Source organism: Salmo trutta, chromosome 18 (assembly GCF_901001165.1).
Source record: "Salmo trutta chromosome 18, fSalTru1.1, whole genome shotgun sequence".
Classification (NCBI taxonomy): domain Eukaryota; kingdom Metazoa; phylum Chordata; class Actinopteri; order Salmoniformes; family Salmonidae; genus Salmo; species Salmo trutta.
The window spans coordinates 55,609,453-55,623,380 of NC_042974.1; the positions used below are offsets into that span (position 1 = coordinate 55,609,453).

General features: G+C 43.0%; 1 protein-coding gene across 3 annotated transcripts; it reads right to left on the bottom strand.

The window, feature by feature from the left end:
• Positions 1-231: 231 nt before the first annotated feature.
• On the bottom strand, positions 232-13,744 carry LOC115153545 (sorting nexin-5). Of its 3 annotated transcripts, none has more exons than XR_003867709.1 (14): positions 13,580-13,744; positions 10,757-10,861; positions 10,329-10,439; positions 8,755-8,876; positions 8,446-8,569; positions 7,733-7,828; positions 7,214-7,319; positions 6,243-6,318; positions 5,673-5,712; positions 5,155-5,241; positions 4,827-4,986; positions 4,651-4,736; positions 3,418-4,279; positions 232-3,335 (listed from the first exon to the last, which is right to left on the bottom strand). XR_003867709.1 is itself a non-coding variant. In XM_029699117.1 (13 exons), exons 1-13 carry the CDS (start codon positions 13,613-13,615, stop codon positions 4,229-4,231), a joined length of 1,200 nt encoding a protein of 399 aa, XP_029554977.1. In that variant the 5' UTR covers positions 13,616-13,744; the 3' UTR covers positions 232-4,228. The 3 variants fall into 3 exon arrangements, 1 of the variants encoding a protein (XP_029554977.1); XR_003867708.1 differs by having other exon boundaries at positions 232-3,376; XM_029699117.1 differs by having other exon boundaries at positions 232-4,279.
• Between the last annotated feature and the right edge of the window lie 184 nt (positions 13,745-13,928).

Consider the following 13,928-nt stretch of genomic DNA (forward strand, 5'->3'; position numbering starts at 1 on the left):
GTGAAGATGCCATGGTCCTGGTGACAGTTGAATTTCACAGTTGATGTTCACTTCAATAGTAATATGCTACTTTCAAATTTGCATACATTGTTTTTGTGTAGAGCTTATCACTGGTTGATTCTGATACTTGCTAAGTCAGAAATGTCCAAATTCTGAGTTGTCTTGAATAGTATCAGAGTGATGATATCACACGCTGTTCTATTACCTTAACAAGATACTAAACACAGTAAGTATTTTGGGAAAGGACTTATTTAATGTCATTATTGCATTTTTTTTTATGTAGACGATCCGTAAGAAAAAGAACTAGGTAAAGAAGTATTTCACACAGTCGTAATCCATTAGAAATACATTCAATTAGCAAAAAACATTTTCTATTTCTTTATAAACACAGCGCTCTCTGGGCTTGGAAATGATTGCTAAGTATTTACCATCTTCATAGTGCATTATTTTGTACATTTTCTCTCATTCTTTTCTTAAACAATTCAAAGAATTCAATCGTTTTTGTTTCAATATGAACCCTTTCATTTCACAGGTTAATGAGTGTGGGCATAGCCTGGTCCCTGATCCGTTAGTGCCATTGCTGTCAGTCAAGCCAGACCAGGCATGACAAATCCATAAGGAGTAGGCAAGACGGCAGAAACAGACTGGTACCCAGGCTAGTTTAGCACTGGCAAAGGTTCTGTCAGTAACAAAAAGCAATAGGAGAAATATAGGCTACGCCAAACTTAATTGCTTAAAAACAAATACTGCATCAGCAGTAAGAAGCAAGGGGATTGGTGGATTGGTTAGGTTAGTGTTGCTCTGTAAGCAGGTGTAGTAGGCCACTGGTAAACAACAGGAAATCAATGAAGTGCACAGTCACGTAGCCTACTCTCTGCATCCCAATTATATTGGTAGTGTACACTCGTCCTCACCACACAATTGAAAACATTGGTATAAGCATGTCAGACCCTTTCAAATTCATGAAGGGAAGTTAACACTTAGGGCAGAATATTCTAGAATTGAAACATAGACAACAGCTTCAAGCAGATGCTGAAGGACATGAGTCAGTCAAACTCCTCTGAATAAGTGCTAGGACCAGAGTTACTCTCCAATAGCCAATATAAGTCTAGTGCTTGATGCTTGCTTAATGTTAACGATATAAAACATGAAGCTTCCCAACTGACCAGGCTACATTTGCAATGTAATGATTGTGCTGACTTGACAGCGCACAATCCTACAGTAACTTTAAAATGTATGTCAAGCAAAATCCATTCATTTCAAAGTTTAACAAACCATACAACTATGCACAACTACTTTAAACATTTGAGAGAAATAAATAAATGACTGGATAAACTGGGCAGATGCAAAGTTCAGTAACAGAATTACAGTAAAATCTGTTTTATTCTGTTACCAAACGTATCTACACAGTTCTTCCTGTAAAATATGCTTTTGTAAACTTTTCAGTGGAAATTTCAATGTTTAACCTAACTTTTTGTTTGGTATACATTTTAAAGTGAAACATCGGAGTATAATTCCGTTACCATGGAAATTCCCTAGAGCAACTGGCTGAAGGGTGAGTGGACTTGGACCTGCTGCTGGCCTCAAACTTCCTGCTGTGTGTGTCACGTGATTCATAGGTATACAGTACAGTCAGCTACTATGGGTGGACTTCACTGACTGTCTCAAACTAGTCCACTGACCATTCACTCAATGAGTACAGAAACCAGTGCTCCCTGGCACTCACGAGTCTAGACATGGCAGATTGAAAAGGGGGGGGAATACATTTGTAAAAAAAAAATAAAAAAAATAAATAATCTCATATCACGTGTTTGGCAGTCAACTTTGATAAAAGGGACAACTACCAGTCCTGACACTCACAAGGGCTGTGGTGAAAAATGTATTGGTCCATATTATGTGTAAGTAAACTTGTCAAAAGCAATGTGAATCTTAAGAATTTAGCTCCAGTTACTGGCAGTAATGAAGACGAACGTGAGAAGAGCCATGTAGCCATTCCTGAGGTACGGCCAAAGCATTTCTGTGTAGTACCACACAGTATGATACACAACCACACACACACACACACTAGTGTGTACTCAGCATTCTTAACCATGAAAGAGCACTTCACTTCACTGGCGGTTTGAGAGAGTTCGGCCCAGACTAATCTGAGTATGTAGTCTAGTCCCAATTCTCCACCCTTCTCCCACTTCCTGTCATGGATTTAACAATGTTGGAAACTCCCATCAGCCAATGTTTACATCAACCCAATGTATTTAAATCCAGGACGGGAGTGTGCAAGTGCACACTTTGGTAGAAAGGTGGACAACCGGGACGCAGTCAAAAGGACCTTTATTTAGGCACTAAGTTAGTCTCTCTCCCTTTTCCATCCACTTTATATGTTCTTTCTGAACAGTTGCTCCGTCTGGGTCGTATTCACTAGCCATAAAACCGAAGGAAAAAATAAAACAGGGAGGGGCTCTGAACTTGTCCAATAAGAAATTGTTTTCGTTTATTGCAAAATGTTTTGCTACACCGTGGCCTAATGAATACGACCTTTTAAACTGTTCCATTACAAACCAGAGAAGCGGCAGCTGAGCTCAGCTGTCAGTTATTTACTATGTGATTCCTCAGAGTATTTCTGGTTTAAAGTGGCGTTGCAGTAAGAAAACAGACAGCTATACCCGCACCATAAAAACCTCAGGTTATTCCAAAACAACTCTGCCTAGTTAAACTCTTAAGCTACAGATTCACATTCAGTAGGTCCAAATTCCACCTAAATTAAATACTTATTGTGTTCTGTTGCAAAACGGTTTGCTACGGAGTTCCCTAATGAACACGACCCAGATGTATGCGCTTACGTATATAAAAGTGCGGGACCTAATGGGGTTAGTTAAGAGTTTGCTATGAAAGGCAAGAAAAACATCACAATGAGGTTATTATTCCACAATCAACATCGTTAAAAATGGAAAATACAAGAATAAAGAGTAATCCATCCAGAATAGAAAAATGTATCACAATCTATGGGTGCGTTCGTAAATTCACTCTGGAGTGCCAAAGGGCGCTCGTAAAGTCAGAGCGTTGTCAGATTGTCCGTTTGTGAATTTAGAGCCACCCTGGACGAGGAGTAGGGTTGATCTGAGCGTTCGGTCCTCAAAACGGCAGTCAAACATCCAAGCTAACTGGCTAAAGTAAGTTAGCTTGCTAGGTACTTCCAGACATAAACGAGGGAACACCTCACTCTGCTAGGTACTTCCAGACATAAACGAGGGAACACCTCACTCTGCTAGGTACTTCCAGACATAAACGAGGGAACACCTCACTCTGCTAGGTACTTCCAGACATAAACGAGGGAACACCTCACTCTGCTAGGTACTACCAGACATAAACGAGGGAACACCTCACTCTGCTAGGTACTACCAGACATAAACGAGGGAACACCTCACTCTGCTAGGTCAAGTAAAATGGTCAGAGGTCGTTAGGCTGTTTTCACGTTATCCAGAGCGTTGGTGACAGCTGGCAACAAATGAATTATGTTTACTGACACCGGCCATATTCAACAGGTGTTGAGCGTTTGTTCATCAGTTATTCTGCGTTCTGGCACACTGAGACGAGAGCGCTCTGAAATCGGAGCAGATAACCAGAGTGAATTTACGAAGGCGCCCAGATGAAAGAGGAATATCAGAAGACAATGCAAGCGGCTACATTCTCCCTGCTCCGGAATGCTGGCGTCACAAAAGGTGAGTGTTACATGAGGCGGAGTAGAAAGAGATGGGTTGCCAGGTGGGCAGGGACTATGCAAACCTTGAGACAGAAACGGCAAACAGACGGCTGCGGGTTCTTGTGCAGGTTTCTGAAATGGCATCATTTGGGGGTGGAGGTACCCAGGATCGTGTTTAATAGGCATAGAATGCTCTGAAACCGAGTGAAACGGTGAGGGACTATCTAATCCTGTGTAATAAGAAAGGCTCCTTTCCTTTTGCAAATGGATGTTTTTCTACCATGTGCCCTAATGAACACGACCCAAGGTCCCCTGGGGGTAGAGGGTGGTGGGAAGGGGTGTCCAGGTTCCCTTCTCAAAGGCTGGGTCAGTAGCCTGGTTCCAGATCCGTTTGTGCTTTTGCCTACGCCATTGGCACTGTTCTGCATGACAGTTCCATACGGAGTTGGCAAGACAGCATAAAACAGACTGGCACCCAGGCTAGCTGGTCGGTGGGTGGTGGTCTGGGAGGATTGGTAGGAGACAGGTGGTTCAGTTGCTCTTGAGAAGCTCAATGCAGCCCTGCAGCAGAGCCATGTTGTTCTGTAGTTACAAAGAGAACAGGGATATCAGTATCATATCCATTCAACAACAGACATTTCACAAGGATAAGGGCACAATATACCACATAACATGAACCACATTTTGCTCATAGTTGCTACATATTCCATATTCACTGAAAGCTCCTGAACAGTCCAGTCTATCAGAGAAAAGTACCAATGTTGTGTCTGAGGTCGGTCTAGTGGGGAACACCTCCTGCAGCACATAACAGTTCAGTGATATTGTGGGATTGAATCCCACGGCTTCTAATTGTGTCATACGATCTCTCTCCTCCCCCTATATTTCATTACTGCATATCCCCCCAAAAATCTCAAACACGGGAAGGAAAAACAACTCTGTGCACCCTGACTCACCTTGGCGTGTTTGATCTCCAGTTCAGCCATCTCTATTAGGTTCTTACGGAAAGCCACCACTCTCCTGCCCTTAAAACTGGTCAGCTCTGGGAGGAGAAGACCCTATTGTCAGTTTACTCACTGTACTGTATTATGGAAGAAAATGCTAGCCCAAACACACACCGTCTTACACAAACCTCTTTTTCCAGACTCGGAGAGCTTGTCAAACTTCTGCAGACACTGTTGTTGGTGCTCCTCAGCCTGGGTGATGTCTTTACTCTTCAGCCGGGCCTTGTCCAGGGCCTTGTTACTGTTCTCATAGTCAGCCAGGGCCCGGGCCCGCCTGTACAACAGGTCCTGACACACACACACACACACGTAGTGGTTAACAGAAACAGCATTTCTCAGAGAACGTTTGTAATATGCATGCCTACCGCGTTTCCACATGCATTGAAGAAAAAAGAAATGATTCAAGAAGAAGTTGCTGAGGGTTTTTGAGAGAGAAACAGACTAGACGTGGCTCACCTTGGCTGCCTGGATGTCCAGCATGTAGTAACGGAGCAGCTCTGTGAGCTTCAGCTCCTCATCTGACGCCACTCTGCCCTCCACTTTCTACAGGCAGGACCAGATAGATACAACATCAATGCTACCGCCATGCTCAAAAAACATACGATACACATTTAAAAATATAGATAAATGACACTCGCACATTTCCAACTAGCACCGACTTTGCTGATTGCTACTTTAGAGGAAAATTGTACTTACTATGACTGAGATATGTGGTTGTCTTCCCTAGCTATCTTAAGATGAACTGCATGTCGCGCTGGATAAGAGTGTCTGCTAAATGACTAACTTGTGAAAAATGTAGACATTTGCACAGCTCACAAAAGCAAAATGCACACACGTGTTTAAAATGTATTGCTGACCTCACAAAATTTGAATTTGCATGGAAATGGACAATAGGGATTATAGAAAAACATATACAATGAATAGAAAAACAATCCAGGTCGAGAAGTGCAGAAGACCAGCACTGTGGTTCTTACCCTTAGTTTCTCAAACAGGTCTGCAAACTTCTCAAGGTGCCTGAAGGGAATAGACAAACCATGAGAACTTGAGTAAAGTCACAATTTGTTGTTGCTGATATTGGGTGAGATGTAAAGCATTAATTTAGCAACCCATAAACTCTTGTAGCTAGACTACATAAACATACATGGTACCCTAGATCGATGATTATACTATGGGCACCGATAGCTAACAAGCAGCAATAGTTCCAGTACTTGAGTTCTCAATCACTGATTATTTGGACAAATCATGATTTTGCAGGTGTTCACATCTTTCTGAATTTCAGAACGGGGGGGGCATTTTTCCCATGTAATAATTGCCTGTAATTTGCAAAGAGGTTGGAGCTCCTTGTTCTGGTTCCGCTCCTCATTCTAGCGTCTCTTCATATCTTCTCTTAAGACGTATTGTCCCAGAACTTAATCAAGCTTCTGACTAATTACGTAAGACTTTAGTTCTGGGTTAACCGAGATTAAGCCACCCGTAGTTGGCTTGAGGAAACAACGGCACCATTCGTACACCTCGAACTACAGCGTATTTATATTGTTACTCACTTTTTAAGTGCGGTGTTGTCGTCGACAGAGAGACTGTTCAAAGTGGCAGAGATGTGGATGTAATCATCAGCAACATCTGAGACAAAATACAACATGTTAAAATCTAAATTCTTGGCCCACTTTAAATCTGAACTCAGCCCCTGAGTGACTTCAAGAGGTTAGGGGTCACCATATTGCAAAACCTGGTATCCTAGGTGGTCTCCCTGAGGCCAAGGGTCAACGGCTGTAAATTCCAAGCAATCAATAAAACTCAGTATGGGTAACATACTGTGAGAAGTTGCACCACTTTGGTGACGCCACACAATGCTACTATACATCCTGCTTTTCATCTAAAAACATCTGAACGTCTTGAAAACCGATCTGGCCTTAATGGCTACATGTACTCTTAAATCTCCACCCGGTACAGCCAGAAGAGGACTGGCCACCCCTCGGCGCCTGGTTCCTCTCTACCCGGCACAGCCAGAAAAGGCCTGGCCACCCCTCGGAGCCTGGTTCCCCTCCACCCGGCACAGCCAGAAGTGGACTGGCCACCCCTCGGAGCCTGGTTCCTCTAGGTTTCTTCCTACATTCCTGCCTTCTGAGTTTTTCCTAGCCACTGTGCTTCTGCATCACCATTGCTTGCTCTTTGGGGTTTTAGGGTAGGCAGTGTTTGACTTTGGCAGGAGCTGAGTACTTGCACCTCAAATGTTCTGTTCCTCTCATAGAGTATTAGCAAAAAAAGTATTGTGGACTTCTGCACCTAACTATAAAACAGTACCGGCAGCCAAAATGAGTACCGGCACCCATTTTAGTCCGAAGTCCAGCATTGAGGCTAGGTATCGCCAAAGCAATATGTGACAACTGCTGATGTTAAAAGGGCTTTATAAATGACATGTGATTGATTGAGCCAGATATGAAGGGGAAAAAAAACACTGTTCTTATCAATAACTCAAAAAGCAAAAAGTTGGTTGTTGTTGATATCATAGTCATACTTTTGTGAGAGCGGGTCATCTTCTCTGCCCTGGCAGTGGAGTCTTTGATCTTGGACGAATAATCAAGCAGGAAGGTCTTCTCCTGCTCAAAGAAATCATCTACTTCCTGCAAGAACAAAATATTTAAAAAAAAGACATAAACCTTCTGCCTAAGACACAAAAAAACACACAAAGCCAGATCGTCATCCTGGATACGAAGGTCCCTGCTCAGCTTGTAAACCATTACGATCTGTAGCTGCATTTGTTTCTCTTTGTTTAAGTCTGCTACTGTAATGCATTGACTTTCTGCATCTGGTTTGTAATGCATTGCTGACCTCACAAAATGACATTTCATGGAAATGGACAATAAAAGCATTGGGCTTGTTTGACAATGCAGGCGACTGCTGACTGACCTTGAAATCACCTTGCATAAATTAATGTTTGTAGGTCAGTCAGTCACAATTTACCCACAATGCCTCACAGATGTGATGCTCTCGAATGTGGCTGGTATTGTATGATATGGGCGGAGGCCACACCTACCTTTATCCCAGAGATGATGACCTCGTCAGCACTCTTGACCATGTTCTTAAAGAAACTCCCAAACGTCTCCTTGGCGTTCTTCCTTCGTACGCTCAGCTACGTGGACCAATCACAGGGAGGAAAATTATTTATTTAGCCAATGAGACCACAGTACAAGTTCGCAATGTAAAATTGATTACGTAAGCTACAATAGCTGTGGCACTGTCTTGTGGAAGCCTTTTGTTCCACACAGGAATGAAGAAAGTGAGTAAGAACTACAATAAGTGTTCCGGTTTTTCCTGATAATTTTATAAAATGTCTGTATAACATTTCCCAAAAGGACAAACAAAACCATCTCGGCAGACCCTGGCTGACTCACAGCTCCACTGACCGAGTGGTTTAGAAATAGAGCTGAACTCAGCAGCAGGATGTGTGTCCTAGGTCTGCTTGCCTGTCTTCCTCTATCCCCCTCCCTCCTCTATCCCCCTCCCTCCCTCCTCAATCCCCCTCCCCCCCCTCCCTCCCTCCTCTATCCCCCTCCCTCCATCGTGTTCACTAGGCACAAAACGGAAGAAAATGACTGGAAATGGAGAGGTACTAACTGAACTGCATTGGGAAATGTTTTTCAACGGTGTGCTCTAGTGAACACGACTCAGCAGTTAACTAGGAAGTCAGTACTGCTGGAAAGTACGCAGTCTGTCTTCTTCGTTTCCTTTTCCAAGTGTCAAACTCACATCCTGGTCATACTCCAGGAATATCTGGAAGTTTCTGTCCTTGCTCAGGATCGGGTGAGAAGATAGTCGCTGCAGGAATACCTCGTGGACTTGTACAGTCTTCTTAAATACAGCCAGGTACTCACTGGGAGACAGAGAGCCAGAAGATAGCAAATTATCAACTGATAGTGCGCACATACAGATAAACAAGCTTGAGATCACCAGAATCATTCCCACAGGTATCGTAATACAACATTTAAAAATGCAGAACTGTGCCAATTAAGCTTGGACACAGTGACAAGGGGTAAAGGAGGAAAGGTCAGAACTCACGCCTCTAACTCCTGCTTCATCTTGGTGTATTCCTCCTTGGTCATGGTGGCTTCTCCCTCTCCCAGTTTATGCATCTTCTCCCTTGGGCTCTCGAAGTCTGGCTTCGGGGGAGCTGGGGGGATCTGGACAGACAGGGAGAGGGGTGAGGAAAAGAGCAGAGGGGGAGTAATGGAGGAAGGGGAGAGGTAGAGAGGAAATGGGGAGAGGAGCAAGGGCAGAGGAAGAGAGGAAGGGGAAGTTGAGGAGAGGCGAAGGTAGGGGAGAGGAGAGCAGATGGAGCTTCTAGTAAGATTTCCTACACAGGCATGTCCCTGCATGCAGAGCTGCAATAAAACTCTGCTGATATAAAAAACATTTGAGCAGAAACCGGAGTGCTTTGCATCTTCCCCTTCATCAAATAACACTCACATGTCCTGACAGTGAACTTGCAAAATGACATTCACGGTGGCAGCATTGGCTGTGAGTGTGAACTATACTGTAATTAAGTGGTGTGTGTGCGCGTGCATATTCCGTAGACTACTCCATAGAGCTGGGACGATAAACTGAAAATGATCAATACTGACCACTTATCACAGGCATTTTGCTGATATCGTTCATTACGATAAGTAGCCGATACTAGAGAAGTTTAAAATGAAATACGTTTGCTAATCTGGATCACTGTTAATGGAACAACTGATGGCTACAACTATCAAACCAGTATTAGTAGTTAAGGATAGAAATAAACATCTGTGGTGTACATTAAATGTTATAAACTACCGTAATTTCCGGACTATTAAGCGCACCTGAATATAAGCCGCACCCACTGAATTTAAAAAATATATATTATTCGGAACATAAATAAGCCGCACATGTCTATAAGCCGCAGGTGCCTACCGGTACATTGAAACAAATGAACTTTACACAGGCTTTAATGAAACACGGCTTGTAACAAAAACAAAAAAAATTAGCAGTAAGCTTTAGTTGTCTTTTTGCACTGAGTCAATTCCTCACGCTGCTGTTTCCAACGTCTTATCATCGACTCATTAAGACCAAGCTCCCGTGCAGCAGCTCTATTTCCTTTTCCAACAGCCAGATCAATTGCCTTCAACTTGAAAGCTGCATCATATGCATTTCTCTGTGTCTTTGCCATGATGAGGGTGACAAAATGACAAAATGACTACCGTAATCAGAATGATGGGAAGTTTGAGAGCGCGATTTAATCTAAACAGTAAACAAAAAAGTTGTTTGACCTTAACCCATTCGGTAATTTCATTGGTATAATGAAAGCTTCATGACACCAAAAAACAGAGCACGTCACACAATGTGTTTTTTTGGAGAAAAAAAAAATGGAAAGATGGAAAAATCCATATATTAGCCGCGTCATTGTTTAAGCCGCGAGGTTCAAAGCTGGGAAAAAAGTTGCAGCTTATAGTCCAGAATTTACGGTACTCATTATCGCATCAATCCAGGAAATTTATCGCGATATGGACTTTTTGTCCATATCGCCCAGCTCTACTGCTCAAGTCACTCAATGAGCCCAGCATAGTCCCAAACCAGTGTGCGTGTGTGTGTGGTGGACTTAACAGGTCACTCACGATGAGCCCAGCGTAGTCCTCAGTCTCAACCAGCGTGTCATGGAGCCAGATAAAGTCCTCATGTTGCCTAGGAACAGAGAAGTCTGGCTTCTGGAAGGAGCTCAGGGTGGTCTGACAGAAAAGACAATTCAAGCTCCATTTAAAGTGCATTACCACAAGGTTGTAATATACTTTAGAAGTAAAACATCTGAGAGATAAACAGTTACTGTTTTTTTTTTCCGCTGACACTGATCCAGAGCGACTTACAGTGCAGCATTCAACTAAGGTAAGGAAAACAACCACATTTGACATTGAAACAACATAAGCCGTAGTTCAAGCCTGCTGTACACGAAGAGCATTATATATTATTTGAATAACTGACAGGGAAGTGAGGGAACTAGCGGTGACCCTTAGCTTAGGAACTGAAACTGTGGAGTTGCTGTTTTTACCTTGGTGTGGACAGTGAACTTGACTTTGTCACGTTCACAGAGTGCATCAGGAATGTCGATGAGTAGAGAGGCGTCGTTGTTTAGGTCCACAGACACAGAGCGTGCCTAAGACAAGGGGGAAGAGGGTAAAGGACAAGGTTATTTCAGCTTTTATTTCTTTCAGCACATTCCCAGTGGGTCAGAAGATTACATACACTCAATTAGCATTTGGTAGCATTGACTTTAAATTTTTCAACTTGGGTGAAACGTTTCGGGTAGCTTTCCACAAGCTTCCCACAATAAGTTGGGTGAATTTTGGCCCATTCCTCCTGACAGAGCTGGTGTAACTGAGACAGGTTTGTAGGCCTCCTTGCTCGCACACGCTTTTTCAGTTCTGCCCACACATTTTCTATAGGACTGAGGTCAGGGCTTTGTGATGGCCACTCGAATACCTTGACATTGTTGTCCTTAAGCCATTTTGCCACAACTTTGGAAGTATGCTTGGGGTCATTGTCCATTTGGAAGACCCATTTGCGACAAAGCTTTAACTTCCTGAATGATGTCTTGAGATGTTGCTTCAATATATCCACCCTCATAATGCCATTTATTTTGTTAAGTGCACCAGTCCCTCCTGCAGCAAAGCACCCCCACAACATGATGCTGCCACCCCCATGCTTCACGGTTGGGATGGTGTTCATTTGGCTTGCAAGCCTCCCCCTTTTTCCTCCAAACACAACGATGGCCATTATGGCCAAACAGTTCTATTCTTGTTTCATCAGACCAGAGGACATGTCTCCAAAAACTACAATCTCAGTCCCCATGTGCAGTTGCAAACCGTAGTCTGGATATTTTATGGCGGTTTTGGAGCAGGGCTTCTTCCTTGCTGAGCAGCCTTTCAGGTTATGTCGATATAGGACTCGTTTTACTGTGGATATAGATACTTTTGTGCGTGTTTCCTCCAGCATCTTCACAAGGTCCTTTGCTGTTGTTCTGGGATTGATTTGCACTTTTCGCACCAAAGTACGTTCATCTCTAGGAGACAGAACACGTCTCCTTCCTGAGTGGTATGACGGCTGCATGGTCCCATGGTGTTTATACTTGCGTACTATTGTTTGTACAGATGAACGTAACTTCAGGCATTTGGAAATTGCTCCCAAGGATGAACCAGACTTGTGGCGGTCCACAAATTATTTCCTGAGGTCTTAGCTGATTTCTTTTGATTTTCCCATGATCTGAAGCAAAGAGGCACTGAGTTTGAAGGCAGGCCTTGAAATACATCCACAGGTACACCTCCAATTGACTCAAATGGTGTCAATTAGCCTATCAGAAGCTTCTAATGCCATGACCTCATTTTCTGGACTTTTCCAAGCTGTTTAAAAGCACAGTCAACTTGGTGTATGCAAACTTCTGACCCACTGGAATTGTGATACAGTGAATTATAAGTGAAATAATCTGTCTGTAAACAATTGTTGGAAAAATTACTTGTGTCATGCACAAAGTAGATGTCTTAACAGACTTGCCAAAACTATAGTTTAACAAGAAATTTGTGGAGTGGCTGAAAAACGAGTTTCAATGCCTCCAACCTAAGTGTATGTAAACTTCCAACTTCAACTGTATATATCCTTGGGATTGAATTACACACTCACCGCACTTGTAGCAATAACTCCAGCTGATTTCCCAAAGGGGTCAGTCAGTGTTCCCAAGAGTCTGCTAGCTAGTGCACATTTCTCCTAGCATGGTCCCAGATCTGTTTGTGCCATCCTACCACTCCCTATGGTCATTATTGTCAAGGCTACGTTTCTCCCATCTTAACAGCTGTTTCTGTTTGAGTAGGAGAAACCTTGATCGTATGGGTGGCCCCAGTGGGAACTGACCCATGATCCTGGCGTTGCAAGCACCATTCTCTATCAATTTAGCCAGTACTTCCTGTGTGAATAACCCACAGCCTCAGTGTTTCACCATACTACTACCGAACTCTGCTACTCAGCTTGACAGAGTCAACCGAAATAAAGCAGAGTAAGTCTCCTCTGGAAAGTCTCAGAGGAAAAGGAGAAAACAAATTGCGTAAAGTAAAATAACCACAGGCCTGTCCAATTCCACACCAGTCCATATGTAAGCGATCTGAGTTATTCTGTCATTGGCCAGGACAATACTAGCCTCTTACTGCCACGTTGCAAGTCCCCAAAGACAATGCTTAGATCAGTGGTCTGAGGTCCAAATTATAAAATCAATAGCCCTCTAGCCAGATATAATTCAAAATAGTAATGGGGGAAACAGGAAGAGCAGAAATTAAACCAGCGAGCCTGGCCTGACGTTATTGGGAAGTGCTGTGCCATGCAAGCCCAACTCTCTTGTCAGAGGCAGTGGAACACAGAGGCTACGACATCAAGTACTTATGGCAAACTAAAAGTAGCCTGGGGTGGTGACAATACAATAATGGATAAGACATTTTGTGACAACATTCATCTGTGAAGTAGTTAGCTAGCTAGGCCAATGCCAAAGATCGTGGTAGAATGCTTTCTATACCGCCTCCAATACTAGTTGACGTTATAAGTTACACTGTTGCTTTCAACAGACTGCAGCTGTTGATTCCTCTAGATAGCTATTTAGCTAGCCAGGCAACCTTATTTTCAGTTTGTTAGCTAGCCAGCGAAATTTATCATAGATACCTGACTGTATGAATAGCGTTACCTAAATACTGCACAGTTGTGTTTTAAGCAAGTGAGCATCTCATGAACTTCCTCGCTAGCTAAAATATAGGCTACAGTTAGCTGGCTATTTAACATTAAGCGAAGAGCTAGGTAGTTGGCTAACAAAGACGATAGTACATCGTTCATAACGTACCTTTTCTTTTTCGCTATCATCAAGAGTAGATGTCATGATTATAAAAGTACAACAACGTTACAGATCGTCGTATTGTGCTGCAAGTCTAGTAATCTTCTGGAAACAACCCCCGTTTCGCTCTTCCTGTCTCATGACAGATAAATCCCGCCCAATAACTCACCCTGATGTTTTTTATTGGACAAGGTTTCTGAACGTCAATCAAAATAGTTCGTAGCTTTTTTTTGTCCAACCCAAGTCGCATTTCGAACATACGTTACCGGTACAACAATTAAACATACTAAATAATTACAGTTGTAATAATGTACTGTATATGGCCACAGCGTATGTTGACTTTTCGAAGTAAACTTTG